Below are 26,792 nucleotides of genomic sequence, written 5' to 3' on the forward strand. Positions count from 1 at the left end.
TTTGGTCATTTCACACTGTTATTCGGCTGTGTATTCATTCGGTTTCTTATATTCTAATTTAATTATGTACCAAAGAAAATCAAGTGCTCACTATCTCGAGGATAGGCGATTATAACGAGTTTAAAATTGTCCAATGTTCCTTAAAATGGAAAAATATCATCACTCCAATAATCTTCGTATCGTCGCTATGTGACTAAAAAAAGAATATTGTCAGTACGTGGTACCACATGTGTTATCATAAATTATAGAAGAATTATTAATCGCCCGCGTCGCTCTGCATAAACTGAATTCAATGAAAATTGAATAATTGCCAATCTCATATCGAGGGACGCTTAGAACAATTTAACGTTAAATCAAATAATATAAATTATTAAAATTATTGCATTCGAATTAATCAGTTAATAATTGATACTTCTTGGAGACAATTAAGAGATCATATTTGTTGTTCAATCTTGCAACAAATATATATATATATATATATGTATATACAGGGTGTCCCAAAATTACCTGACCAACGGGGTATGGCGGTGTTCGGGAGGCACTACTGATCACGAAAATGACCTTCCTTTTGTCCGGAAAGTCATAGTTTTTAAATGGGAGCAGGTCAAAGTTGACCAATAAGAGGGATGCGTCAAGAGAAACGTAGGCACCTACGAACTCTGAGTTTTCTTTCCTCGCTTCTGTTTCTCAGTGGCTTCGGGCATGATGACGTCAGCCGAAGACATGCCTATTGGAAACAAGAAACAAGAAAGAAGCCACCGAGAAACAAAAGCGAGGGAAGAAAACTCAGAGTTCGTAGGTGCCTACGTTTCTCGTGACGCCTCGCTATGATTGGTCAACTTTGACCTGCTTCCATTTAAAAACTATGACCTTCCGGACAAGAGGAAGGTCATTTTCGTGATCAGTGGTGCCTCCCGAACACCGCCATACCCCGTTGGTCAGGTAATTTTGGCACACCCTGTATATATAAAATCAGTTTTCTTTTGCTGGAAAATACATTAATGTAGGACGTCCCAAAATCCACTTCGAAAATATCAGTTATCATCAAAATATTAAAGTGTGCATGCGAATGTCCATCGTTTGCTCAGGCCCTTTTTCTAGGCAGAATTCAAGAAAATACAAAATAATAGTACTAATCTATATCGAGAGTCATTGATCGTCATTGTTATTTTTATATCGTTATGCTTCAAACTTATATCATTTATCATTTCTATATTTTCTGTACCATTGTTCATGATTTTCAGATTAATTGAATTAACATATTGTCATCATTATTTAATAACTCATGAATCGCGTAATCAATTATAGTTCTCATAATTATATAAACTATTGAACAAAAGGAAAATTAACTGATTTTCTTTCTTGAACAGGACAAGTAATTCAATGCGTCGCTCTCCTTTGTCACTTTTTTTGTATTGATTATTGGCAATTTTTATTCTATGGTATTATTGTTCAAGTCTGTTGAAGTAGGTAAGTATTTTCAGTTAAAAAATTAAACACTATTCCTTCGTAGACCATTATATCTTAATAGGAGTGTTTATAATTATATTTCATTTTCATGTAATTAATAGAATATGCCAGCAAAGGGGTCTGCGGTATAGTTACATTGCCTAATTGTATGAAAAATGTACTTTGTAATATACGCTGTGATACATTACTTATGCGATTTGTGTTATGGTATGAAGCTGAAATGCGAATAACAATAGGTGACTGGAAAAGGGACAAAGTAAAAGATAAATAGATAAGAAACAAGAATGATAATTAACAGCAGCAGTCATATAAAGACTTAAATTATAATTGGATACTGTTCTACAACTTAATATGCATTTAAAGACCATATTTAGCTAGTTAATTAACAAATGAATTTCTTGATCAAGTTTCACTATAATTTGTTCGTCATAGATCATCCATCCAATTATTCAGATTAATTTTATTGCTTTTATCCATACATCCTTATTATTGTCATCATTATTATTGCCATTAATTTTAATTGTTATAGTAATAATTAACAGTTATATTTTTTTGAGCAATTATCGTTATCCTAAGCCTAAATCATTTTACGTCCTGTAATGACAATGAATGTTAGGCCTGCGTCGAGATTGCAATTCTCTTCTTCGTGATTTCCTCCGTTTTGGAATGATAAGGAAATTGAGGGTATAGAGTATAGTAAATACATTGTAATTATGATTATTAATTTACTAATAATATACAGCTCACGTTACGTTCCTGCAATCATTTCCTTGCAGTCTGATCTCCTAACAGAATGAAATTCCTGGTAGCCCAAACATACTTTATTCTTAGTGTGTTTTAATATTTGTGGAGAAATCACTTATGAAATTTTGTTTGATAAGATAAAGTCTTCGTGGATATATCATTAAGATATTTGAGCTACTAGGATTTGATATTGCGGTTCTCGGACATCTGTTGATAATTTTATAAATTGTATTGAATAAGTTGGATGAAATTGGTAAAATCTTATATGTGCTTCTTTTGGATTGAGCTAGTGGATATCATTATATTATAATTCTTTTTTCTTTGATTTTATTTTTATTAATAATTCGACAGTCTTATATGATAAGGTGTTGAAAGTTGAGGAAGAGAGTAAATTAATTAATCTGATTATCGACAGTCATTAAATTATCTTTAGAATTCAATGTGCCCCGAAAGACGGCCTAAGTCATTTTAATATATGATGCAATTAAAGCGTTTTTATTTATTCCATTTTTATTTTGTATCGTAACGTTTAATGCAGTTGTGCGTTTTGCATTTCACACAATCACTCATCCACGGGTAATAAATATTCAGAAGCAGATTAACGTATGTCTAGTCATATATGCTCAGTCTGGGTCTTCAGATATTGATTACATTAGAAGAAATTGAAAGTAGACGTAAACGTTTTTTTTTGTAGAACTGAAAATCATATGGAAATTAATTATTCAATAACTTTTCTGTACACGAGACATCACTGCAGTCACATGATATAATAATATTTGGTATTAAGAATAGCGTTATTATGTTATTTATTTGACTGAATGGAAGTGTGGTACGGTTACAGAGGGGTAAATAATTTTATGGTAAACAGCAAAGTTTATTAAGTAGTTATTCGTTTTTTGCCTTTAAAAACAGTTTTTGGATATATTTGATATAGTATACATAATATATGTGTGTAAACGTTATATATGGTTTGAGAGTGTTCTGTGCAGCGGGTATAAAATAAAGTTGCTAAACGCGCTAATATGAAAATCATAAATGAAAATTATAATGCGACTTAGTACCCTGTCACTTTTAACATACTTTAAAATTTAATTAATGACAGTAAATACATTAGACGGTTTAATTTAATCGTGATAATTTTTTGAATCATGTACTTGCTCTATTTGAAAATTGAATTTATTTGAGTGTGTTTTAAAAATATTAATTTTAATTTATATAATTGTATGAATAGCCCGAACAAACAATTGGAAATTATCATTCCAAAGTTATTCTTTTTCTCTGCTAAGTATATCCTCTTTAATCATGTTAGATTTTGCCGAAATTATCAAAGCATTGTTTTCAATTTTCCGAAGTGTCGATAGGTTGATTTTAGAAACTGTTGTCGTTGAAGAAAGACGGAGAATTTTATCCATGAAAATCGTAGTTGGTTTACAAGTAATGTGGTGTAGTTATTAAATCTTCGTTATGATTAGGAATTAACTAACTGATTTGTGAAAGAACTGCTTGATTGAATATTTTGTTGGTTTTGAAAAAATGCTATTGCCAATTGGTTGCTCGGTGCATAAACTGTAATTTTCTAAAATAGATATGCAGTTTGAAATTATATTTGTTGATAGCGCTGCAGCGTTTCTGTGTTATGTCGCGCATTCATAATTTACCACATTTTCCCTGTTAGATTGTTTTTTAAGACCACAGTGCGCATGTTGCCACTGACGGAGGTCTGTCTGATTTTTCTTCTAATTTTTAGGTTAAGTAAGGTAACCGAGGCAGCGGTATGGCACCGTGTTAACCTATATACATTCAATATCTGACCCACGCAGCTTTGAACTTGGACTCTTGTTGTAATATTGTTTTGAGTAGGTAGTAATATATTTAAAATTGAACAAGATGGCAAACGAATTAGTTGAGCAAATTTTGGATTACCTGGCAAATCACGAGGAAGCTAATTCACTTGATATAGCTGATGCCTTTAATCAGGATCATCAAAAAATCATTGGTGCTATCAAGAGTCTGGAGTCAATTGGTGATGTAAGTCATTTGTAAAAGAAAGCAATACTTTTTAATTATACCAGTCATCATTTTTTTTTGTAATACTAATATTGTCATTTTTATTACATAAATTATTTGTCATGGATTTCCTGACAGATGATCACTGTTGAGCAAGCGAGTAGAAAAAAGTGGGAACTCACAGCCGAGGGTCAACATGTAGTTGAACATGGTAGTCATGAAGCAGCAGTTTACAATGCAATTCCAGAAAATGGAATATCACAGGCTGATATTATGAAATCGGTACCATATGCTAAGATAGGTTCTTCTAAAGCTCTTGCAGCTGGATGGATTAAGATAGATAAAAGTAAAAATTCAGTCATGGTGAGAAAGGCTGTACCATCGATTGTTGATAGTATACAAAATCATCTGAAAGATTTCTCAAATATTCCTGACAATGCAAAAGGAGATTATAAGAAAAGGAAACTATTGCAAGAGATGTATGTTATATGCACAGAATATGTTGTGCTGATGAGAAACTTTTTTACTGTAAATATTTAATTTGTCTGTCATTAGCATTATAAAGAGCGTGAATATTCGTAAAGGTAGCAATTTTTCAACAAAAATAGTAAAGCAAGAAGCTGATCTTACTGCTGATTTATTGGTGAATGGTGCATGGAAGGAGAAAAAATTTAAACCATACAATTTTGATGCTCTTGGTTCTGCCCTTGAAGTGGGACACCTTCATCCTTTACTTAAAGTGAGAAGCGAGTTTAGAAAGATATTTTTAGAAATGGGGTAAATGCTTTCAAGTGAACATCTTTATCAAGACGTATTTAGTAGATATATTACAGCATTAATGTTCGTTGTTTGGTTATAGATTTATTGAAATGGCAACAAATAATTATGTTGAAAGTTCGTTTTGGAACTTTGATGCGTTGTTCCAGCCACAGCAACATCCTGCAAGGGACGCACATGACACTTTCTTTATCTCTGGTACCTTGAATACATATTTCTTTATTTTTTATACTTACACTTCATTTTTTAAGTATTGAAATATTTATTGATATAATTGTAGAACCAAGGACTAGCTCGAACTTCCCTAATGAATATCTAGAGAAAGTGAAGCAAGTACACAGTAAGGGAGGATATGGATCCCAAGGTTATGGATATGATTGGAAAATAGAAGAAGCACAGAAAAACTTACTCCGCACTCATACAACAGCTGTCAGCGCACGTATGCTGTATAAACTCATGCAGCAGGTAAAAAGAGTTTTAAAAATCAGTTATATTTGTTTTTACAATTTTATTTATGGCTGAATTTATTGTTACAGGGTGAATTTAAGCCAGTAAGATACTTTAGCATTGACCGCGTTTTCAGAAATGAAACTTTAGATGCAACCCATCTGGCAGAATTTCATCAAGTTGAAGGTGTAGTGGCCGACTACAACTTGACACTTGGCGATTTGATCGGTACTTTGTATGAGTTTTTCAAAAAACTTGGTATTACACAATTGGAATTTAAACCTGCATATAATCCATACACTGAGCCTAGTATGGAAATCTTTTGTTTCCATAATGGTCTTGGAAAATGGATAGAAATCGGTAATAGCGGATTATTCAGACCTGAAATGTTACAACCTATGGGTTTCCCTGAAAACGTCAATGTAATTGCTTGGGGTTTATCATTGGAGAGGTACGTATCACTATACTACAAATTTTTAAACATAAAGTTTTAACAAAATATTTTGTATTAACATTTCAGACCCACCATGATTAAGTACGGTATAAATAACATACGTGATCTAGTTGGACCAAAGGTGGACTTACAAATGGTGTACGACAATCCATTGTGTCGTCTACAAAAGTAAATATACTTTTACATAATTGCAAGGTATTTATGTTGAATCGAAGTCCATAAATAAATATAGACAAGTCCAAGTTTACTAGTTTTCCTCTTGTACAATAAGAGCCAATTTTTTGTCCTTGTTTTTTCAAAGCATAGTTTACGATTATCAGAATATTGAATAAATAACAATGCTTATTCTTTCTAGAACTACGAGAAAAGTTCCAGTATCAAAGGACATGGTGGAATCATTAAAAAAGAGATGGGACAATATTCTAGAAGAGTTACAAAACATACAAATGGATCTGAACAAGACAACACAAGAGTTGAACGATCATCCAAAAATTATTGTAAAACAAAACCTTACGATCTTCTGTGATCCACAATGGCCAATCCGATCACTGGAAACGCTACTTGCTTTTCTGAAGCGTTGCCTTAAGGTGAATCTCTCTATCCACACTCACTCATCAGTTGAAAAGTTTCCACCTACATTGGCAAACTTCTGTTCTGAATACACAAAGCCTAACGGAAATGCCGACGTGTCTATAGTATTAATTTGGAAGTCTGTGGGCATCGACCCTATAATGAAACTTCCTAGGATGCATGAGATTGTCGGTGAGGTTAACATAGCTCGTTATATGAATCGATTAATAGAGCTCACGAATTCTAATCTATTAAAATACGAAAGCAATGGACCGCTTTATGCGAATCAAATAGATTCTAGTTTAGAAACAATTCATCAGCTTTTACGTGTCAAAAACAAATCCAAACTAAAGGCCATATTCAAGAGGACAAAGACGCGATACGCTCTTGGTAATGAATTTTCAGTGGTTGATATTGTTCTCGATTCTGTACAACAGTGTTGCTCGTAAGAAATGAACATCTATATTTTTATCAGTGTATAATACTAGTATTGGCAAATACATTTAGATCGTTTTTCATAGATAATTATATTTTAATAAGCTTAAGTTTTTAAACAAGAAAAGAAAAAAATCTTGAAGTACTCACTGGACTTTTTTCATTGCTACTCATTGGCCATTATTTCTGAAAATAATAAGGTTTATTTCTTTATTGTAACATCTTCTAATTAATCTCTCTCGCTAATGAGACTGTCTTTTTGTTTGAGCTCAGTTTATCAAGCTCTTCTGATACGTTAGAGTTCTACGGCGAAACCTTTTACCCGCCACTTCAAGAAATTGCAGCACAGCGCTGCCGTATTATAACCTGCCATATCTCGTTGAAAAATCATTGACCCCCTCCGTTAATAGCGGTACTCCAAATACGGAAATGCTACCGTCGAGACATTACACATCTTAAAAGTATTTTCCGTATGACAGTAAGATTCAGCATATCAAATTAGATCAAGTCATAAAATGTGTCTATACATTATTAATGTCACTAAACAAAGACACTGGATGGTAATGTCGCAATCAAGGTATCCTCATACCTATACATCATCAAACGTATCGTCTTAAAATAACAGTACAGCCACAATAAAGAAGAATCTTTGAATTTACAGAGTCGCAATATTCGTCTCATATAAGTACAGTACAACAGTGTTTTTCGAATCAAGAGTATCGTATGTATCTTATAATTCAGAGAAAGATACATTCAACAACGAAATGTAACAATCGTTCAAAGGTATTCATTAATTCCCAGGTAACATTTACTAGTAAAAAGTAAGGTTTCGATGACGTTTATATTGAGTCATAAGAAAATTGGCTTTATAAAAAAGATTTAACATAAAAGAAATTATAATGTAGTAAGTCCCGTTAAGTGGCTTTGTCAGGTTTTTCGTTAGCTCAGAAAAATATTGCTTCACATCAACGACGAGCTCAAAGGCATAGAGAAGCATCCGTTCCGATTGGCAGGCATCAAGACATTTTTCCGAGAGTCACTGCGCAGAAGTAAACTGAGCATAAGCAGTTGACATCGATGTGGCATTACGCGTTATTCTCAGTGAACTAAATAAAATCAGGCATTGTTCAAGGCATCGAAAAGATGCTGAAAGGCGCCGCGTTCCTTGTGAAGAAGACTGAAGCGCCTGAGCGTATCTACGATATAGATAATCCTTCGGTAATCTTGTACAATCTCGTGAAAATATAAGATAGTAGACATGGTGCGTTGATCACGGTGTCCCGTTGATCTCGTTGTGCGAACTTATTCTCTGTGTGTTAGGAGCGTAACCTCCTGACGGAAATACTGGAGAGGAGCCATATGCGCGGGCTCGCGTGGGCATATGCTAGTGCGCAGCCGCGTGAAGTCTCTGAATCATTGCGCGTGCGTGCATGCCCCTATTCGCGCAATGTGTGTGACTTATTATAAATGTTAGATTTTATGTGAATATATGTACATGTGCGACCAGGCGTGCGGGGACGTGTATCCGTAGTGTGGGCCAGTGTAGCCAGTGCAGTGCACTCGGCGCAGTAATCTCGCGGGCCAATATTTCAGCGTTTGACGGTTTTACAGGACAAGTTTCTATTGCAGGAACATTCGAGTATCTTTGGCATAGAAGACTGTGTTGGGTACAAGTGGTAAAACGGTGATTCCTCTCCGAGTGGCTAAATAAAATGGCGGTGATCGGTGATGTGATTGGCGCTGAGCGCTAGACGGAGGTCGTGTTTGGTCCACGCTTCGTCTTGTTTTGGTTTTCGTGGACTCTTGGTTCTCGAAATTTGTCGATTAGCCACGAGGGAGTACATTATAGAGTATATTATCGAATTGTAATCGAAGCAAAACCGTCGGATCGTCCTAGAGAAACTTTGATTAAGGCGAGGAGGACCGTCGGTGGTGGTCGTAATTTTTTCCGCGCGGTGACGGCCGCAATGCCTGCGACGCATTGCTATAATCCTGACAAGTGCATCGGGAAAAAGAACGGAAGCGAGAAGGAGAATAAAAGTGAAGGAAGAGGCGAGATCACTTTAGCCACGTTAAATCGCGAATCTTCGCGAGCAACAATCGCATCCATCGATCAGGTCGCCGACAGGTGAGAGAGCTTGATCGTTCAAGAATATATCGCGCATCGTGCTAGGCACGTTCTGTCTCTTCTTATGCGAATCATTTCTCGTTTTATCTTTATTCGTAATACGTTCGTATCCGGCAGAGTCTGCGAACGTTTTACCTTCACTCGGATCTTCATATCATTGTGGTACTCTGGAGCCATTTCTTTCACTGTTATTGTTTGTATCTTACATTACGATAGGTTAGACCATGGTAACCAATGACTGTGCATATTAAAATGACCCTTTTCCGAAATCCATACTGTGAAATAAATAGAATTTGCTTGTCCCGATTCCTTGTGATATTTCCAACTATAGATTCATATTGACAACGCGAGACCTTCATAGAGCAATATTGAGAAATCAGCTGGTCCAAAATATCTGTTCCCTTCATGAATATTCTATTCAATACAATCCTTAGATGGATTAATGTTGCACACAGGTTACTGTTATTGCTAATCATTGACAATCATTTTATCTTTCTCGATGATCATTCAGTATATTAGTCTTTATTTCATCATTTTCTATGTACTTCCTTTGTTTCATTCTTCTGGTCAAATGTACAGATTGAGAAATCCACTACTTGATCTTTGTTTGCCCTTTTAATATTCTAAACCCTTGTGACTGTATTAAGTATATACAAAAATATTTGTAAATTCATATTAATTATCAAGAAATATGAAAAGAGCTGTGATTCTAGAATGTTCTCAGATCATACAATTTTGATATATTGATATAAGATAAATGTTATACTCCTATTGTATGAGTCTACAATGTTCTATGCTGATTAACCAATTTATGTGCAAAACATCTCTAAAGCTCTTTTTAATTTCTAATTACAGGCTATAGTTTCACATACAGAAATTTTTAAATCATCAAAATGAAGATAGACCGAAGCAGATTAAAGAAGTGCACATCAGAAGTGGTGAGATAACATTCCAATTAGGTTTTATATATTGTAACTACAATGTAAAATAGTTTATCATTTTGTCACGTTAGAAGTAAAATACAATGCATAATTACCTATTTCTAATTTATATAGTTATAAATATTAATACCAATAGAATTATCATTGTAATTATGATACCAGTGTCATATTTCTTATGCTACAAATAGCAATGATATAAAAATATTTATAAATATTCTGTTGTCAAATCCATTTTTAGCCTGCAGAATGTCAGGTGCTGATTAGCAAACTGCGCTCCTGCTCTCATGCAGAATTGCTTGAGGAATTAAAGCAAATAGATGCATGGACCTTTGGAAAATGTGAATTGTTCCATTGGATCGATGTTTTGGATCTTAGTGACAGTATTTTGGAGGAAGCTGCTGCACGAAGTCCAGATAATCAATGGGAATTAGCATGTGATCTTCCACAGAACAGAGAGGTCCGTAAAATAAATCAGTCTCTGAAACTACCAATTTCAAAAACAATAATTATATTGCATCATATCTTGCAATTTCTCACAGGCAAAAGAACTGCTTCTCTGGGTTCTTCACTTTACAACGCTGTTAATCGAGCATTCATTTTCCCGGCATTTATACAACAGCATGGAACATTTAGTTACATTGCTATCAAGCTGTGACATGCATGTGGTTCTTGGCGTTTTGAACCTTTTGTACATGTTCAGCAAACGCAGTAACTTTATCACACGTTTAAACAGTGACAAGCGCCAATCTCTGCTTACCAGACTCAATCACTTGGCTGAGGTTTGTATAAAATAGATTACAGCAAAATAAAAATTTTAATTTAACATTGATACATAAGGAACGAATATCATTTTTGCTTTTTATGGGTTACAGAGTTGGGGTGGCAAGGAAAATGGTTTTGGTCTTGCAGACTGTTGTAAAGAACATCCAGACAAGGTAAGCGACAAATCACAATACTAAAAAAGACAACAAATTAATGTACTACTGTTAATTGTAACACTGGTTTTATATTCACTTATACAGCCATTTCCTGCAAGTGCTACGACACTCCACTTTGAATTCTACGCGGAAAATCCAATGGCGACAGAAACATCGTCAAGTAGTACTGCAGGAAACGCAGTTGCAAAGAAATCCGGCCTTACTAATCTCGTGACTTACATTCACATTGAAGAAGTAGATAAACTTGGAAAGACCCCAGCACAGATTATGAACGATTTGCTGAAAGTTTACAACGTACCGCAAGAGCGACAGGTATTTTTAACGCTCTGATCACAGTTTATTTTCTCAATCTCCAAAATAATGTAACATAACGTAACGTATCACGTTAATTTCTATTCACAGATGGCTCTTCTGACTCACATCAGGCTGGCACACAGTTTTTCGGACTACAGAAGGCGATTACAATGCGTGCAAGCTCGTCTTCAGGCACTCTCCATTCTTGTATACAGCAATGCACTACAAGAGAATGCGCATAGTTTGTTACACGCTGGATTGCTCGAGGAGCTGGTTGAATTACTCGAACTTCCACATCCTCATCTTGTCGAAATTCGAGCAGCGGCATTGCGTACTCTCACAAGTATCATACACTTGGATCGCAATCCACACTTCCCAAAGTGCGTCTTACCACATGATACCTATAGCATGACACGTGCCTGATGAGTCATCATGTACTAAACATTGTGATTCATTTGTCCAGGAAACCAGGCTCTCGATTGAACATGATAATTGATGTAACCGGAGCTAGTTCATATCACGGATTTTTGCCTGTACTCGTACGAACTTGTATAACAACCCTGACATCCCCTCATCCTGACGGACAACACTTTCCGTTGCCACTGGCTACGGCTCTATTTAGTTTTCTGTATCATCTCGCTAGCTATGAAGCTGGTGGCGAAGCACTTGTTAGTTGTGGCATGATGGAGAGTCTTCTGAAGGTCATTAACTGGCCAGGAAGCGAATTGGAGCACATTACGGTAAAAATCGATTTCTTAAATATATAAGCATGCCCTTTTGTTTTCTTTTTTTTTTCTTTTTTTTTTTTAATCAGAAATTGACCTGACCATAACTTCTTTGTTTGTCTCTTGCAGTTCGTGACGCGTGCTGTTCGTGTGATAGACTTAATAACGAATATAGACATGCAAGGATTTCAAGCGCACGGAGGTCTGTCTAGCTTTATAAATAGACTCGATATGGAAGTGAACGTGTGCAAGAAGGAACAGCCATTTGAAATAGAACCTCAGCAGCATTCTACCAAAGAGATTCTGCAACTCGCGCCAGAAAGACCAGCGGATCCTGATGATGAGTCGAGATCATCACGACGATCAAACGATGCTTTCGATGAGCGAGAAGAATCCTCTAATCCTATGGAGTTCTCGGAGGATGAGAATACCAGCTCCAAACCAGAAGGAAAGCAGGAACGTTTGCCCGATTATTCTGCTGCAAGGACAGGGAAAACATGCTTACCTCAGCGGGCAGCACTGCTCAAGTCTATGTTGAATTTCTTGAAGAAAGCTATTCAGGATCCGGCTTTTTCGGACAGTATACGCCATGTTATGGAGGGGACCTTACCGTCGTCCTTGAAGCACATCATCAGCAACTCTGAATATTATGGACCATCCTTGTTTCTCCTTGCAACCGACGTAGTCACTGTATATGTGTTTCAAGAGCCGTCTTTACTGTCTTCTTTACAAGATAACGGACTGACGGATGTTGTGCTGCATGCACTGCTCATTAAAGATGTCCCTGCTACTAGAGAAGTATTAGGCTCTCTGCCCAATGTGTTCAGCGCTCTATGTCTGAATCAACGTGGTCTGGAGTCCTTTGTCAAATGCCGACCCTTCGAGCGCCTTTTCAAAGTTCTCCTTTCGCCTGTTTATTTATCAGCAATGCGCAGACGTCGCAGTGCTGATCCTCTTGGCGATACAGCATCCAACTTAGGAAATGCAATGGACGAACTCATGAGACATCAGCCAACTCTTAAAGTCGATGCCACATCTGCCATCATCAAACTCTTAGAAGAATTGTGCATTCTAGGATGTGACCCACGATACATATGCTGGCGTGCTGCAAGCAAATCCGAGAATTCTCCGTCAAATTCAAGTTCAGGTGGTCGTCAATCCTCTGGGCAGTCTGTTGGCGTTGGCGTGGGGGATGGCGGTGGAGGGGGAGGAGGAGGCGGTGGAAGTAGCAGTGACGAAGAAGAGGAAGACGAGGAGGAAGCTAGTACTAGTTCACACCCTCAACGAGAAGAACAACCATCACCTTCGCCAGCTCAACCTGGACCACCACCTCAACCACGTGAAAAGACTCCAATCGCTTTAGTAGACTATATTCACAATGTAATGAAATTTGTCGATGCTATCCTCAGCAACAATTCAACGGATGATCACTGCAGAGAATTCGTTGCGCAGAAAGGACTTGTTCCACTACTCTCTATACTTGGTTTACCCAATTTACCAGTGGACTATCCTGTGGCGCAAGCTGCTCAAGCCGTGGCTTCCGTCTGTAAGAGTATACTCAATCTTGCCCACGAACCACTGGTTTTGAAAACCGGATTGTCTCAACTAAACGAAGTTTTGAATTTACTGAAACCTCTTCATAGTCATATGGAGGCTCCTGGTGGTTCAGTTTTATTACACGAACTTGCTTCTGCACCAAATCTGGAAACAGCATTCACAAGTGATACAGCGACTCCTTTACTTCACGCTATGAACGCGGCTCACGGATATGTGGTGATGTTTGTACACGTCTGTCGTACAAGTCAAAGTGAAATTCGAAATCTTTCCATGAATCACTGGGGTTCTGATCTAGGTATGGCTGTTCTGAAAGGACTATCTGAGCTCTATATGTCTCTGGTGTGGGAAAGTACCTTGCTTCTTGCACTCTGCAGCGATGACATCATCCCAGCAGGTTGTGACTTTGGTAAAGATGACATGGACAAGCTTATACCACCTGAATTAAGAAGTGATGGTGAATTATCTTCGTGGTCCGGCGCTGCTTCGTCCGATATGGGTAGTAATGGAATGACAACAGCCATGGAAGCCTTGAGTACTGATCCCCCACCAGTATCAATGGAAGTAGACGATAAACCTAGTACCAGTACAGGAAGAACGTCACCGAGCACTCATCAACTGAAATATATTAAGCCTTTATTGGGCGCCTCATCAAGATTAGGAAGAGCATTAGCAGAACTGTTTGGTCTACTTGTCAAACTATGCATGGGATCTCCAATTAGGCAACGACGGGGCCAACAAATCCCTATGACACCAGCTTTACCTTCGCAAGCAGCTCGAAGTGTAGCTACTGCACTCAATTGCTTATTGACTCGTGGTCTCTCTTGGGATAAATTGCCACCTTCACCGATACCAAAATTTAGGCTAACTTTCCTCATATGCTCAGTGGGCTTTACTTCACCGATGCTCTTCGATGAGAAGCGCCATCCTTATCATCTTATGCTTCAAAGATTTGTCCAATTGGGAGGACAAAATGCATTCTTTGCAACATTCCGATGGGCTTTGTCTGGTGGTGGACAGTTTCCACTTTCCGAAGGATTGGAACATCCTAATCTACCTGACGGCACTGGTGAATTCCTGGACGCCTGGCTTATGCTTCTAGAAAAAATGGTTAATCCCAAAGCCATATTAGATTCACCGCACGTCGTCTCGTCCAAGTGTACTGGCGTTTACAAGGTATACGAAACCTTTGACCCCATTAAGTATCTCATAGATATTCACAAGAAAGCATTTGGAGCAGTGATGTTGATGTGGGGCAAAAAACCGTTGAAGAATTATGGAGCACGAATGACCGAATCCATCCTGTCGATTTTGCGACATATTTTGCGCGGTGAGAAGATAATCAAAGAACGCATTGAAAAAGAAAAGACTGGAGAAACACCAGCGGCTACTGGAAGTGGAACTGCAGCTGGTACTGGTACTGGAACTGGAACTGCCACTACTTCCGTAAGCAGGACTGGACCAGCACCAGATCGTAGAGAAGAGCCTGAAGCAGACATCAATGCTGAGCACTTGAGACAACTAATGGATATGGGCTTCAGTAGGACACATTGCATTGAAGCTCTACTCCATACTCTTACCGTAGAACAGGCAACAGATTATCTTCTAACAAATCCTGCAACTTCACGCAGACCTGATGCACCTGCTGGAGATGCCAGTGGTCAGGGTCTCATAATGGACTTGGAACTAGTGGATGATGATCAAATAATGCATGCCATCGCCATGTCATTAGGTGATTCAGATTCTCGAAGATTTTCAATAACTGAAGAACCTCTGCGGGACGCACCAACCACAGAGACCATTGACGAGTTCACTTACAGTGCACTAGAACAATGTCTCAATCTTCTGGATTTGATGCCAGACACCGTTTACAGGATCTGCGATCTTCTGGTTACTATAACTAAGAGAAATGGTGACGACTGGCGAGACTCTATGCTGAGACAGCTGATTCGTGAAATTGGTGATCTAGTGGATTATCTGATCGGCATTGCTGAGAGTCAGGATGAGAATGCTGGCGTAAAGTTAGTCGAATGCGAGGAAGCCAGTAAAGTCGCTGGACGTATCTACCTCTACACCCTCTTCTTCGAGGGTACCTTTCAAGAAATGCGTGTACCTTGTGCACAGAGAGTGGAAGAATGCGGCATGCTCGATAAACTCGTACGTCTATTGATAGTGAGTGAGAGTCCATTAACAGCCAATAAAAATAAAACAGTCAAGGATGGTAAGGATGGAGTTGCCACTACGAAGACACCAAAATGGCTGGCTCCTTTATTACTCCTCATAGATCGTCTGGAAAAGGTAGCTGTGCTCACGCAACGCAAACAACTCATGCACAAAGTTACAACCAGGGTTTGGAAGTGGTTTGATCTTAGTTCCGGAAAGTGGACTCCTTATTCTCCACTAAATAATCGTATAATAAATAATGCCTATTGGGCTGGAGAACCAACAGTTAGAATCACCTGCACCAGGAGACGTTACCTCATTACATTCTCTTGTATGACCCAAGTTAATGAAGACACTGACAACAGGAGACCCATTACCATGGGATTTAAATTGAATGGCAGTAGTTCGGGCGATGCAAATTCTCGTTCTGATTCAAATATGGATACCGAGGAGAGCCCGGCTGAGGATAAACGAAACGCTGTGGTACAAGGTCTGGATCCCAACGTAGCCCCAAGCATTGTACGTGCTTGCGTGAAACTTTTGGCTATTCCAGTAGACCGGGATGCTTTGCACGCACTTATGAAGGTTTGTCTGCGTTTAACACGGGATTATAAAAATGCTGAAGTATTCGCAAGAGAAGGTGGAGTACGTCTTCTGCTTGATATGACTCAGGCTAGTAGCTTCATTGGATGTATTAGCTTGAGTACTCTTTTGATACGACATACACTGGAGGAACCACGCACTCTTCGTCTTGCTATGGAGAAGGTTGTTAGAACACGCACACAGCCTAATATTCCGCCAGCTTACAAAGAGATTCTGTTTATGACGAGGCAGATCAGCAGTGCAGTTTGTCGTAACCCGGAAGTGTACAGAGAAGTTTGCGAAAATATTCTCAGAGTCGATATAGGTGTACTGAAACGTGACGACGTGGATAACAGGCTACTAGTTAAAGCTCTACCACCAAATCATTCTTCAGCTCTTCCAATGGTGGAGGAAGTCTCTATCGGAGTCATTCATGACTTACTAAATGCTCTAATAAAACCGACGCCTGTGTTACCTGATGACGCTTCTGCGTCGCCAGCTGGAAGTCCTGAAAAGAAAATCACACAACCGAGCACCGCTGTCACGAATAATAGCGCAGCCACAGCTTCATCATCTAGACGAGACGGTCTTAGGAATAACGGAACTGCCAGTACTGATGCGTTGGATGATGACGATCAAGTTTCTCAAATTATTCCTTTGAAGATGTATACGGATATTGGTAATAATACCAAGGTCGAACCGGAAGAAGCGAAGAAACCACTGTTACCAAAATCAGCGATTCTGAAGATGTTGGCAGAGGCAGTTCGCTCTTACAGTGCTGTAGCTAATCTGATAACGGAACATACCTACAGGGCTGGGCAAAGTGAAATGGTGACTGAAGACACAACTGCTTTGACGTTTTTGCTTGATAAAATATTACCAATGCTGCCAGAAAACTCTGGTGATCGACAATGCAGCAGTATGGCTAGGATGTTGATTTCTGCCATTGCTTCATGCAATCATTCACCTGATGCACAAACAGCTTTGGTAACCGAAGTGAAGGGTGCGCTTATACGAACTCTAGCGTTGCCCGAAAGCTCAGAAAAACATACTCAACTTGTACTTCTTATTGGTCTCATTTCAACAATGATTGACAGTTGTCCACCAACTTCTCACGCTCATCTGAGAACTTCATTAAAAGTGCATCAATACAGCAATGTTAATTATATTGTTAGAATAATGTTGAGAAAAGGAATAATTACTGATCTGGCCAAGATACCTCATAGTCTTGATCTTTCAAGTCCTAATATGGCTGGTACCATTAATGCTGCTCTAAAACCACTGGAAACTTTATCGAGAATCATTAATCAACCTATGCCAGGCACCGTTAACAATAAATTTCCTAAACCTAAAAATCGCACTGCGCAAGAAGAACCAATTGGCGAACAAACTGGCACAACTAACTCAGAGGCAACTCATGCAGTTGGTGAAGAGGCGAATGAGGATGCCGAAAATACCGAGCACGACATTTCAGTTACCGCTGAGAGTCTAGAGCCAACTTCGGAGAGTCAAGTTCATGAAGAGGGTGATGAAGCTGCTCTTGAAGATATTATGGATCAATTACTAGAGAGGTAACATTGCTCACTTTGATGAAGTTTAATTTTTTTTAGCTAATATAATTCATATTATTCAATTATTACCTAAGATACAGTTTTTATAATCAAGCAGTGTACTCTATTCCAGGGACGGCTCGGCCGTGACGGAGGAGCCTAGTTCCCGTCCGCACAGGCCAATGGATATTGACGATGAAAGTTTAGCAATGCGCGACAATGAGGGCGACTTTGATCCAGCCCGTGACACCACAGTAAGAGTAACATCGCTTTCTAATATCCTTCTTTTTTAAAGATTTTAATTAGCTTCGCAGTAAACTAATACAATAAAATTTGTGTATACAGGAAGATCTGATGAGTTCGGACTCAGATTCTGACAGCAATCCATCTGACGATAATGAGGACGAGGTTCAAGATGACGAAGATGAAGAAGAGGAGGAAGAAGATGATGGTAATTATGAAATTATATAAATTACATTTAATTAATTATATCACTGCATGAGGTATGTAAATTATAAATTCGGTTCAGGCGAAGAAAATGAAGAAGAGGAAGAGGAGGAAGAAGAGGGCTCTTCAAATTACGAAGAGGATGGTATGGAATTTTACGAGGATGTTGGGGAAGGCGTCTTCCGGATGCTACCAGCTGCCGAACGAGATGGCAGCAATGTTGTGATGATACAACATAATATTGAAAACCAAGACAACGCTTCTTCTACTCCTGTCTTCACAGCTCCTGGTCTTCCTTGGAATACAAGTTCACCGTTGCATCTTGGACTATTTGAAGATCCTCCTCCAGTATCCGAGGGCAATGGCATCAGCTCGCATCCATTATTAATGGCTCGTAACAATCTTGATGTTGCATCTTTACCGACCTCGAGAGCTCAACGACTTCTGCGTCAACGCAGATATCAGTATCTTCAGCTGTCGAATATACGTAGTCCTAATCCGCCAGTAATTTTACAAAGGTTAGTACTCGCAGTACTTATCACCATTATTTATGGATGTGATGTTTAATTTCTTATTTATATGATTTCTTAGACTGTTCGGTCCAGCTGCGCAGACTCTTCCTATCTCAGCTAGTCCAGTTTTGACATCTAGCTTCAGAGATACCCGTGTTCTGGTTGTGGATAATGGCCTTGGAATCTTGAATCAAGAAGAAGAGCAGATAGATTTTGTGGTACGTATTTATAATATAAAATATTTGATTGTATAGGAATTATAATTATTGACGTTTTATTATTTTTTATACATAGGATCAATCTGGTTACTTGTTCGGTCCAAGTCTTGCAGCTACATTAAACAATATCCCAACAGCCTTACATTGGTGGATCGAAGAGAGTAAGTTGCTTGATGGTGATTCTCAGCCAGACTGCTGCGTTGGTGAGTAAAGCATATCATGATTTAATACTGTTTCTTGATGTAAACTACAATAATAATCTATATTAACTCTTCAATCGATAAGCAGGAGTCGTACAGAAATTAATACCTGGACTTGAGAAATATAGAAATGCGGAGTTAGCAGAGCGCAAAGAGAAACGCAAGAAGCAACATGGTACTGAAAAGGAGCCAGAAAAAGACAATAAAGAAGTTAAAGAACAGACGAGTAAGACAGAATGTAGGTTCCTTCCTTCTACTTCTTACATTGTAAGTAGTATCAAATTCCTTTTCTAACATACACCATTGTTCTCTTTATAGCGGAAACATCAGTTCCATCATTACCATCTGAAGAGCAAAGACTTGTAGCTGCAAATCCGCAAAGGGAAGACATGAGGGAATTAGTTGCAGTGGTAGAGGCAGCAGTTGCAGCTGCAAGACAAGATCGAAATCCAAATGATGACATAATTGGTAAAGATTAGATCTACAACATAACATTTCATAACTATCAATTCACCATCAAATTATTCATCAATTCTGATTATTAATGACTGAGATAATAAAAGTCCTTAGCAACGCTGATTTGTTCACTCCTTTCAGAAGTTACTGGGGAAATGGAGGTCACTGTACAAGAAGATGAGGAACGATCACCTCCACCGCCACCAGAGGAACAGCCTATAGAAGGCAGAGATCCTCGCACAGCGTCACGTAGCACTGCAGTCGAACTTATTGAAAATATTGTAGCTCTGGCACCTGCTGTTACAGATGCTATAGCACTACAGAGTAAGAAATCTATTTTTTTTTAACTTTTCTAGATATGGAATGGAATCTTTAATTATTTTAATACAGGACAACCTGAGAGGAGTGCAGATGATCAAAATCCGGTTCTTTCGACGCCAGTACCAGTAAATTTCAATCAAGATGTTAATGACGATTTGTCGAGAGATGTAGAAAGCAGTAGCGATCCAACAGGTTGGATCAGAAGATTACTTACTGATGATAATCAGTCAAATGTGGAGAGAAAGTAAGCAAATATACAGTGGCAGAAGTTGATTAACTTTTAGAATATTTCTTATAAACTTTTCTTATGTGTAGTGCAAATGTCGTCGGACAAGGTGCTGGTTCCTCTACTTCTGAAAGAAATAATCAAGAATCTTTGGAGCAGCCACAAACACAGTCTCAATCTCAACAGCAACAACAACCGCAAGCCCAACAGCCGCAGCAACCATCACAAGAGCAACAACTACCTGACGGAGTAGATCCGTCCTTTTTAGCGGCATTACCTGAAGAAATGCGCGATGAAGTTATTGCTGAACAACTGAGGTTTGTAAAAATGTTTGCAACATGCGTATGGCGATGCGCTTTGTAACTAATTGATAATTCTATAATTATTTTAAAGGTTGCAAAGAATTAGACAACGAGCTCAAGCAACTGTAGTTGAAGAACCGACTGGTCCTGTAGAAGTAAATCCAGAGTTTTTGGCTGCTCTGCCACCAGCTATTCAAGAAGAGGTTCTTGCCCAACAACGATTGGAGCAACAACGTCACGCGGCTGCTTCAGCAAATCCTGAGGATCCCGTTGATGCAGCTGCCTTCTTCCAAAATCTGCAACCGTCCCTACGTCAAGCCGTAAGCATTGCCAAATATTATATGAAACGAATTGAGTAAATTTGACATCTTACTGAAGCGTATTTCCACTTTGCGAAATAGATTCTGACCGACATGGAAGAGTCTCAGATATCCGTGTTACCACCTGACTTGGCACAGGAAGCACAAAATCTAAGACGGGAATGGGAAGCACGTAATAGGCATATGATGCAGGAAAGATTTCTTAATCATGTCAGTCAAAGTAATACGGCCCTGTCTAGCATACTGAGAAATTCCGGAAGAGGTAAGTAATCAATTCCAAAAGAAATTTTATTCTTAGCTGAATACAAGTCTGTGACGACTAATTAATTATGTAATCATAGCACGAGGTGGTGGTACGCGTTATGCTATCCATACCGTACCTCAACGAGCACAATGGAATTCCTGGAATCCACGTGGTGAAACCAGTATGGCCCATCAGGGCGCCGGTTTGCGATTGAGAGGAAGGCAATTACTTGATCACGAATCAATGGCCTGCCTCTTAGTTTTACTGTTCGTGGATGAACCAAAAATTAACACTCTTAGATTGCACAGGGTCATTCGAAATTTGTGCTATCATGGTAGTACAAGAGAGTGGGTCGTCAAAGCTCTTCTTAACATAATGGAGAGGAGCAATGATGAGAATAGAGAGATGATTGCTGATTTCAGCGGAAAGTTCAAGAGAAAAGGACTGCACTCGGCTATAGACTATTGGTGAGTATTTTATTTAGAAAGAGTAACGTCGTTTCTTAACAATTAACAGGTTATACAGTGTTTGAATGTTTTCTTTTTGCTCGTTTATATTAGTTTCCCAAAAGTTTCCGAAACCAGGAACAATGCCCAATCCTGGTTAAATATCAGCATCGACGCAGCTCTTGGCTGTAGAGCCAATGTATTCCATGTTGTTAGGCATGGAGGAAAGAAGTCTGAACGTCAGGGAAATGTCATTGCCATTCATCCTCAAGCTGCGCCTACAGTATGCCGGTTAGTTACATGACAGAAATGAAATTATAATATACCATTTATTGCTACAGATACGTTTATTCACACACAAATATTTTTAGGCATACGCTAGAATTGCTGATTTCCTTAGCCAAGGGCTTTCCTGGATATTTCGTACCGCTTAAGTCTAAGGAATCTGAGGACAAAGATAAAGACACGTCCGCGAATAAGGAAGAAAATGTTGGAAAGGCAAAGTCCAATTGCAAACCAGGCAAGAGTGACTTCCCTGATTTCTGGGACATGCTTCTGAGGTTGGACTCCTGTGCTTCTAAAAAGGGAAAATCTGTTGCACGAACTCACTCGAATTCAAATTTGGGTTGCGAACCAGAGCAGAGCATGACGTCTTTCGAAGCTTCGGCATTTGGACAACTAATATCAATGCTCAACTGGTCTGTTATCAAACGCAGTAGTCAACTAACGGACAAACTATTGCGACTCTTGTCTCTTATATCAATTGGCTTGACGGAAGCGAATCCCTATCGTCGACAAGATGGAGCCAAGAATAAAAAAGTGGACTCGAATAAGGAACAGAGTGTTGCTGCCCCAGAAGGTCATCTTAGGCTGGCTGTACAAGTACTTACCAGCAAGAGTTGTTCGGAGGAGGGACTTGAGGACGCAACAGCACTTCTTCTTAATCTGTCACATTGTCCTGATCCAACTAGGCAATTGGTACGCATTACACGATAGATAAATATATACTATGCAGTTTTCAATAAATTTAATTAATTAATGTTACATCCCTTACTGATCTCTCTTTCTAGATTTTGAAATTACTTTTGGAAGGAGCAATGGAACTAGCCACTATGGTCTGTGAACATATTAATGACCTGATGATGGAACTTCAAGTCCTCAACCGTGAACTGAATCGTAGAATCTCCATTGAAGAGCAACCATCTAGCAGTGCTGGTGGAGTTGGCCGAGGAACTCTTCTAGACAGGTTTGTTTTCTTTTCAACGATTTCTTTCCTTTGACTTTCATTCGTATTAATTATTGAAATGATTAATCATTTGACATAATAACATCATACGATTTTCTGTTGGTTTCTGTTTAGATTTACAAATGAAAGCGTGGTAGTAACAGCTCCAAGTAAAGTTAAAGCAGGAACTGATCTCCAGTTGCCGTCCATGGGTGCTCTGGTCAGCAAGACTTCTAGTCAGGCCTTTTTCCTTCGAATACTTAAGGTCATTGTACAGATTAGGGAAGCTGTGCGCTTGGCTAATAGAAAGAAAGCTGGTAAGTTATTCTCCTTTTTGAACACAATCACTTCAACTGTAATGTGTCGTTTGATAATAATTACAATAACGTAATGTAACTTCCTTAGAAACAAACCAGCCCACAGAAACTGCCATGGACACAGGGACATCCAGTCAACCACAGACTTCAGGTAATTAATCGTATATTGTTACTATTTTTCATACATACTGACGATGAAAACACGTTGAATAAATGCATTATATCTTTATAGCAGAAGATAATACAGAAGGCGATAGTGTCGCTATGGACACGACACAAGCGAACTCTTCAAATTCTGATAACTTCAAACCCACCTTCTCAAAAAGTGGTAAGTCTTATATTATAAAAATGTAAGGAATTATGCTCGTAATCTATATTTTTTAATTATTTTAGATGAAGAGAAATCCACACTACCATTACTAAGCGAAAGCCTAGTGTTAGATAGCCTTTGGGAAACATTGAGTGCGTGTCTACTCGAACTGGAGCATACTCCTGATCATCACGCCGTCCTAGTCCTACAGGTCAGTTTACTTGATACAAACATTTATTTGTTCTTTGCATTAATTCTCATCGCATACTTATTCTGTCAAATAATTTCAGCCTGCGGTCGAAGCATTCTTCCTGGTACACTCATCGTCCAGTTCAACCAGAGAACGTAATAGCGATACAATAACAATAAATACAGAATCCCGAGAAGTTGTACCAGATCTAGCACCAGTTTCGCCAATATATTCAGATAACGAAGGCACATCTCAGTCGGAAGCAGCAATTAACACCTCGTGGGATATAACTCCAACACCACAAAAAACACTACCTCCTGACCAATTGAAGTTCCTCAAATTTGCTGGTATGTATTTATACAATATATCTCTTGTACGAGCAAACAAGAGTGTCAGAACCAATAATTCCCAATTAATTCATGTTTTTTTTTTCTTTACTCCAGAAACACACAGAACGGTTCTGAATCAAATCTTGAGGCAAACGACAACTCACTTGGCTGATGGACCCTTTTCCGTCCTGGTAGATCATACACGGGTTCTTGACTTCGACGTAAAGAGACGATACTTTAGAACAGAACTCGAGAGGATGGATGAAGGCATTCGAAGAGAGGAACTAGCCGTACACGTACGAAGGAGTCACGTATTCGAAGATTCATTCAGGGAACTTCACCGTAGGAATGCGGACGAATGGAAGAATCGTTTCTATATAGTTTTCGAAGGTACTTTATCCTTGTACTACCTTTTTTTTAAGCACTTGAAGATAATAGTTTTGGAGTAGTCGTATTTATATTTGTTGTTTTCAGGTGAAGAGGGTCAGGATGCTGGTGGTTTACTCAGAGAATGGTACGTCATAATTTCAAGGGAGATCTTCAACCCGATGTATGCACTCTTCACGGTCAGTCCCGGTGATCGAGTTACGTATATGATTAATTCATCTTCTCACTGCAACCCTAATCACTTATGCTACTACAAATTCGTAGGGCGAGTAATAGGTAAGTTGCTGTTAAATATTGAAATTCTTCATAATTATTGAAGAAGAATTCGACACTGTTGATAATAACTAATTATTTCCAATAGCCAAGGCCATCTATGATAACAAATTATTGGAGTGTTACTTCACGCGTAGCTTCTACAAACACATACTCGGAATACTCGTGAAGCATACTGACATGGAGAGTGAAGATTACAGCTTCTATAAAGGCCTTGTGTATCTGACAGAACACAATATCTCTGATCTTGGATACGAACTGACATTTTCAGCAGAGGTACTGATAAACGGATTTTATCTGTCACTTCTCAAATAGTTTTACAATTTGAATCGGATTTGATAAATTAAATCTACTATTTTTAGGTAAACGAATTTGGTGTCAACGATGTTCGAGACTTGATTCCAAATGGCCGCAATATAGTCGTAACAGAAGAAACGAAGCTGGAGTATATCCGTTTGGTGTGTCAGATGAAGATGACTGGAGCTATTCGTAAACAGTGAGTACCTCTTCGTGCTTTCTTAATTCATGTCACTGGGATTGCTAAGTTTAATTTTAATGTATGATAATATAACTCTTTTTCTCTTTTCGTTGTACTACCAGACTCAACGCATTTTTGGAGGGTTTTTACGACATTATTCCAAAACGACTGATATCCATCTTCAACGAGCAGGAGTTAGAATTACTAATTAGCGGCTTGCCTAATGTCGACATTGAAGATCTTAAGACTAATACCGAATACCACAAATACAGTCCCACATCATTGCAGGTAATTATTTAATTATCTAAATTGTTACAGTCTACAATAGTCCTAATGTCTTATTAATCATTTCGTATCTTACACAGATCCAATGGTTTTGGCGTGCATTGAGAGGATTCGATCAAGCAGACAGGGCAAAGTTTTTGCAATTTGTTACTGGCACGTCGAAAGTACCTTTGCAAGGTTTCGGTGCCTTGGAAGGTATGAATGGTGTACAAAAATTCCAAATTCATCGAGATGACCGCTCAACTGATAGATTACCCTCAGCCCACACGTGGTAAGTTTGATGTCCAATGATACTTTCAATTTAAGCAATAGGTTTCTTGCGCATTGTGTCGTCACTTAAATGGAATCCAATCGCATCAAATTAAACCTGTACGCATAACATTTGTCATTACAGCTTCAATCAGTTGGATTTGCCAGTCTACGAAACATACGACAAACTCCGTAGTAATCTGCTGAAGGCAATTCACGAGTGCAGCGAAGGATTTGGATTTGCGTAAATCTTACTGTGAATGGAAAAGAAACCGATCGACGCTCTCACGTGTTTAAGGTATCTGTCTCTTAAATGTGATGTTGTGTCTGTCTGGACTATGTTCTGGACACATCGTTTGTAAAAAAAAAAAAGGAAAAAGAAAAGAAACTATTTGTTTTTGCACTATCCAATCATAGAGAGAAAAGAACCTGGTAACATATGCTTGATCTTCACTCAAGATCTTATTACTACCGATTTATTCGATATATACATATAAATACACGCATATGTATATACATATAACTAATTATCGTGTAATTACGGAGAGTAACCTTCGATGCTACCCAAGTTAGAGTTTATTTTGTTCAGAAGGATCTTGATGAAGACGCAGAGCTTAAGCTTAATTCCCAACAAAGCAAGATTGGGGCGTTTAATTAAGGTTAATTGATAAGGCTATGATAAGATTCATATGTAAGTGTATTGCTAGATAGGACTCTGAGTATGTTTTAAGGGATAAATAGGGAGAAAATTGTAATATACTGCACTTTAAAGTGATCAGCGATATGTTGTAACCGGTTCGATAGTTTGAATAGTACTGCGGGGACAATGATGAAATGCCACAGTGTTTAGACAGACAGCGAACAAAAGCGCAACGGAGAAAATGAAAGGTTTGAATGACAAAGTGATAACGATGACGATAAGTAAAATCGTGAGTGCAAAAGATAAGAAAGAAAAATGGGCGATATTATGTGTGTATGTATGTGAAGAGATTATGCGTCTACGGGGTATTACAATGAAGCGCCAGCCTAATTAACTGAACCGCTATAATTATAAACACAGTCTTGTCCCCCAAGAAATGTATGGTTGTACACTATTATTAATAATTAGAGATAATTTTTAATTAATAGTAATGCTTTTTAATTATTATCATTTTAATAGTAATCATTCGAAATGTGATGTTACAGAAATGTAATTTTTTCTTGAAATCTAACAAAATAAAGTTTACAGTTGAACCGGCATTACTCCAAAAGACATTAAATGGGGCAGTATCAATGTTA

At 38.4% G+C, this 26,792-nt stretch overlaps 2 protein-coding genes across 13 annotated transcripts; both read left to right on the forward strand.

The window, feature by feature from the left end:
- Positions 1-3,407: 3,407 nt before the first annotated feature.
- Positions 3,408-7,123, forward strand: LOC107269634 (phenylalanine--tRNA ligase alpha subunit). 4 transcript variants are annotated; one of them, XM_025087248.1, is made up of 9 exons: positions 3,408-3,782; positions 3,962-4,242; positions 4,360-4,700; positions 4,777-4,998; positions 5,081-5,196; positions 5,279-5,463; positions 5,535-5,896; positions 5,966-6,067; positions 6,255-7,123. In XM_025087248.1, exons 2-9 carry the CDS (start codon positions 4,102-4,104, stop codon positions 6,916-6,918), a joined length of 2,133 nt encoding a protein of 710 aa, XP_024943016.1. In that variant the 5' UTR covers positions 3,408-3,782; positions 3,962-4,101; the 3' UTR covers positions 6,919-7,123. The 4 variants fall into 4 exon arrangements, with proteins under 4 accessions (XP_024943016.1, XP_015599221.1, XP_015599209.1 ...); XM_015743735.2 differs by having other exon boundaries at positions 3,408-3,648; XM_015743723.2 differs by lacking the exon at positions 3,408-3,782 and having other exon boundaries at positions 3,812-4,242.
- A 658-nt stretch (positions 7,124-7,781) lies between these two features.
- On the forward strand, positions 7,782-26,768 carry LOC107269575 (E3 ubiquitin-protein ligase HUWE1). Of its 9 annotated transcripts, XR_003060300.1 has the most exons (38): positions 7,782-9,032; positions 9,888-9,970; positions 10,212-10,430; positions 10,513-10,752; positions 10,846-10,908; positions 10,996-11,223; positions 11,314-11,585; positions 11,669-11,945; positions 12,060-17,800; positions 17,898-18,039; positions 18,125-18,230; positions 18,309-18,744; positions 18,818-18,956; positions 19,033-19,159; positions 19,242-19,394; positions 19,475-19,624; positions 19,754-19,936; positions 20,003-20,177; positions 20,249-20,476; positions 20,553-20,781; positions 20,863-21,043; positions 21,123-21,492; positions 21,586-21,762; positions 21,843-22,449; positions 22,542-22,717; positions 22,832-23,013; positions 23,102-23,164; positions 23,246-23,341; positions 23,407-23,534; positions 23,614-23,860; positions 23,957-24,232; positions 24,317-24,505; positions 24,591-24,778; positions 24,865-24,998; positions 25,103-25,268; positions 25,346-25,536; positions 25,660-25,812; positions 25,932-26,768. XR_003060300.1 is itself a non-coding variant. In XM_015743588.2 (37 exons), the coding sequence occupies exons 2-37, from the start codon at positions 9,926-9,928 to the stop codon at positions 25,760-25,762; spliced, it is 12,627 nt and encodes a 4,208-aa protein (XP_015599074.1). In that variant the 5' UTR covers positions 7,782-9,032; positions 9,888-9,925; the 3' UTR covers positions 25,763-25,925. The 9 variants fall into 9 exon arrangements, 8 of the variants coding, with proteins under 8 accessions (XP_015599074.1, XP_015599104.1, XP_015599094.1 ...); XM_015743588.2 differs by lacking the exon at positions 25,932-26,768 and having other exon boundaries at positions 25,660-25,925; XM_015743618.2 differs by lacking the exon at positions 25,932-26,768 and having other exon boundaries at positions 23,249-23,341; positions 25,660-25,925.
- Positions 26,769-26,792: the final 24 nt, after the last annotated feature.

The sequence above is a fragment of the Cephus cinctus genome, unplaced genomic scaffold (genome assembly GCF_000341935.2).
Source record: "Cephus cinctus unplaced genomic scaffold, Ccin1 Ccin1_scaffold0076, whole genome shotgun sequence".
NCBI lineage: Eukaryota > Metazoa > Arthropoda > Insecta > Hymenoptera > Cephidae > Cephus > Cephus cinctus.

Coding starts and splice junctions, on each gene's coding strand:
- LOC107269634 (XM_025087248.1), top strand. CDS start 4,102: ATGGCAAACGAATTAGTTGAGCAAATTTTGGATTACCTGGCAAATCAC. Junction 4,701..4,776: donor AGGAAACTATTGCAAGAGAT/GTATGTTATATG, acceptor GTCTGTCATTAG/CATTATAAAGAGCGTGAATA. Junction 5,897..5,965: donor TGGGGTTTATCATTGGAGAG/GTACGTATCACT, acceptor TTAACATTTCAG/ACCCACCATGATTAAGTACG.
- LOC107269575 (XM_015743588.2), top strand. CDS start 9,926: ATGAAGATAGACCGAAGCAGATTAAAGAAGTGCACATCAGAAGTG. Junction 17,801..17,897: donor ATGGATCAATTACTAGAGAG/GTAACATTGCTC, acceptor ATAATCAAGCAG/TGTACTCTATTCCAGGGACG. Junction 21,763..21,842: donor GCTGCGCCTACAGTATGCCG/GTTAGTTACATG, acceptor AAATATTTTTAG/GCATACGCTAGAATTGCTGA.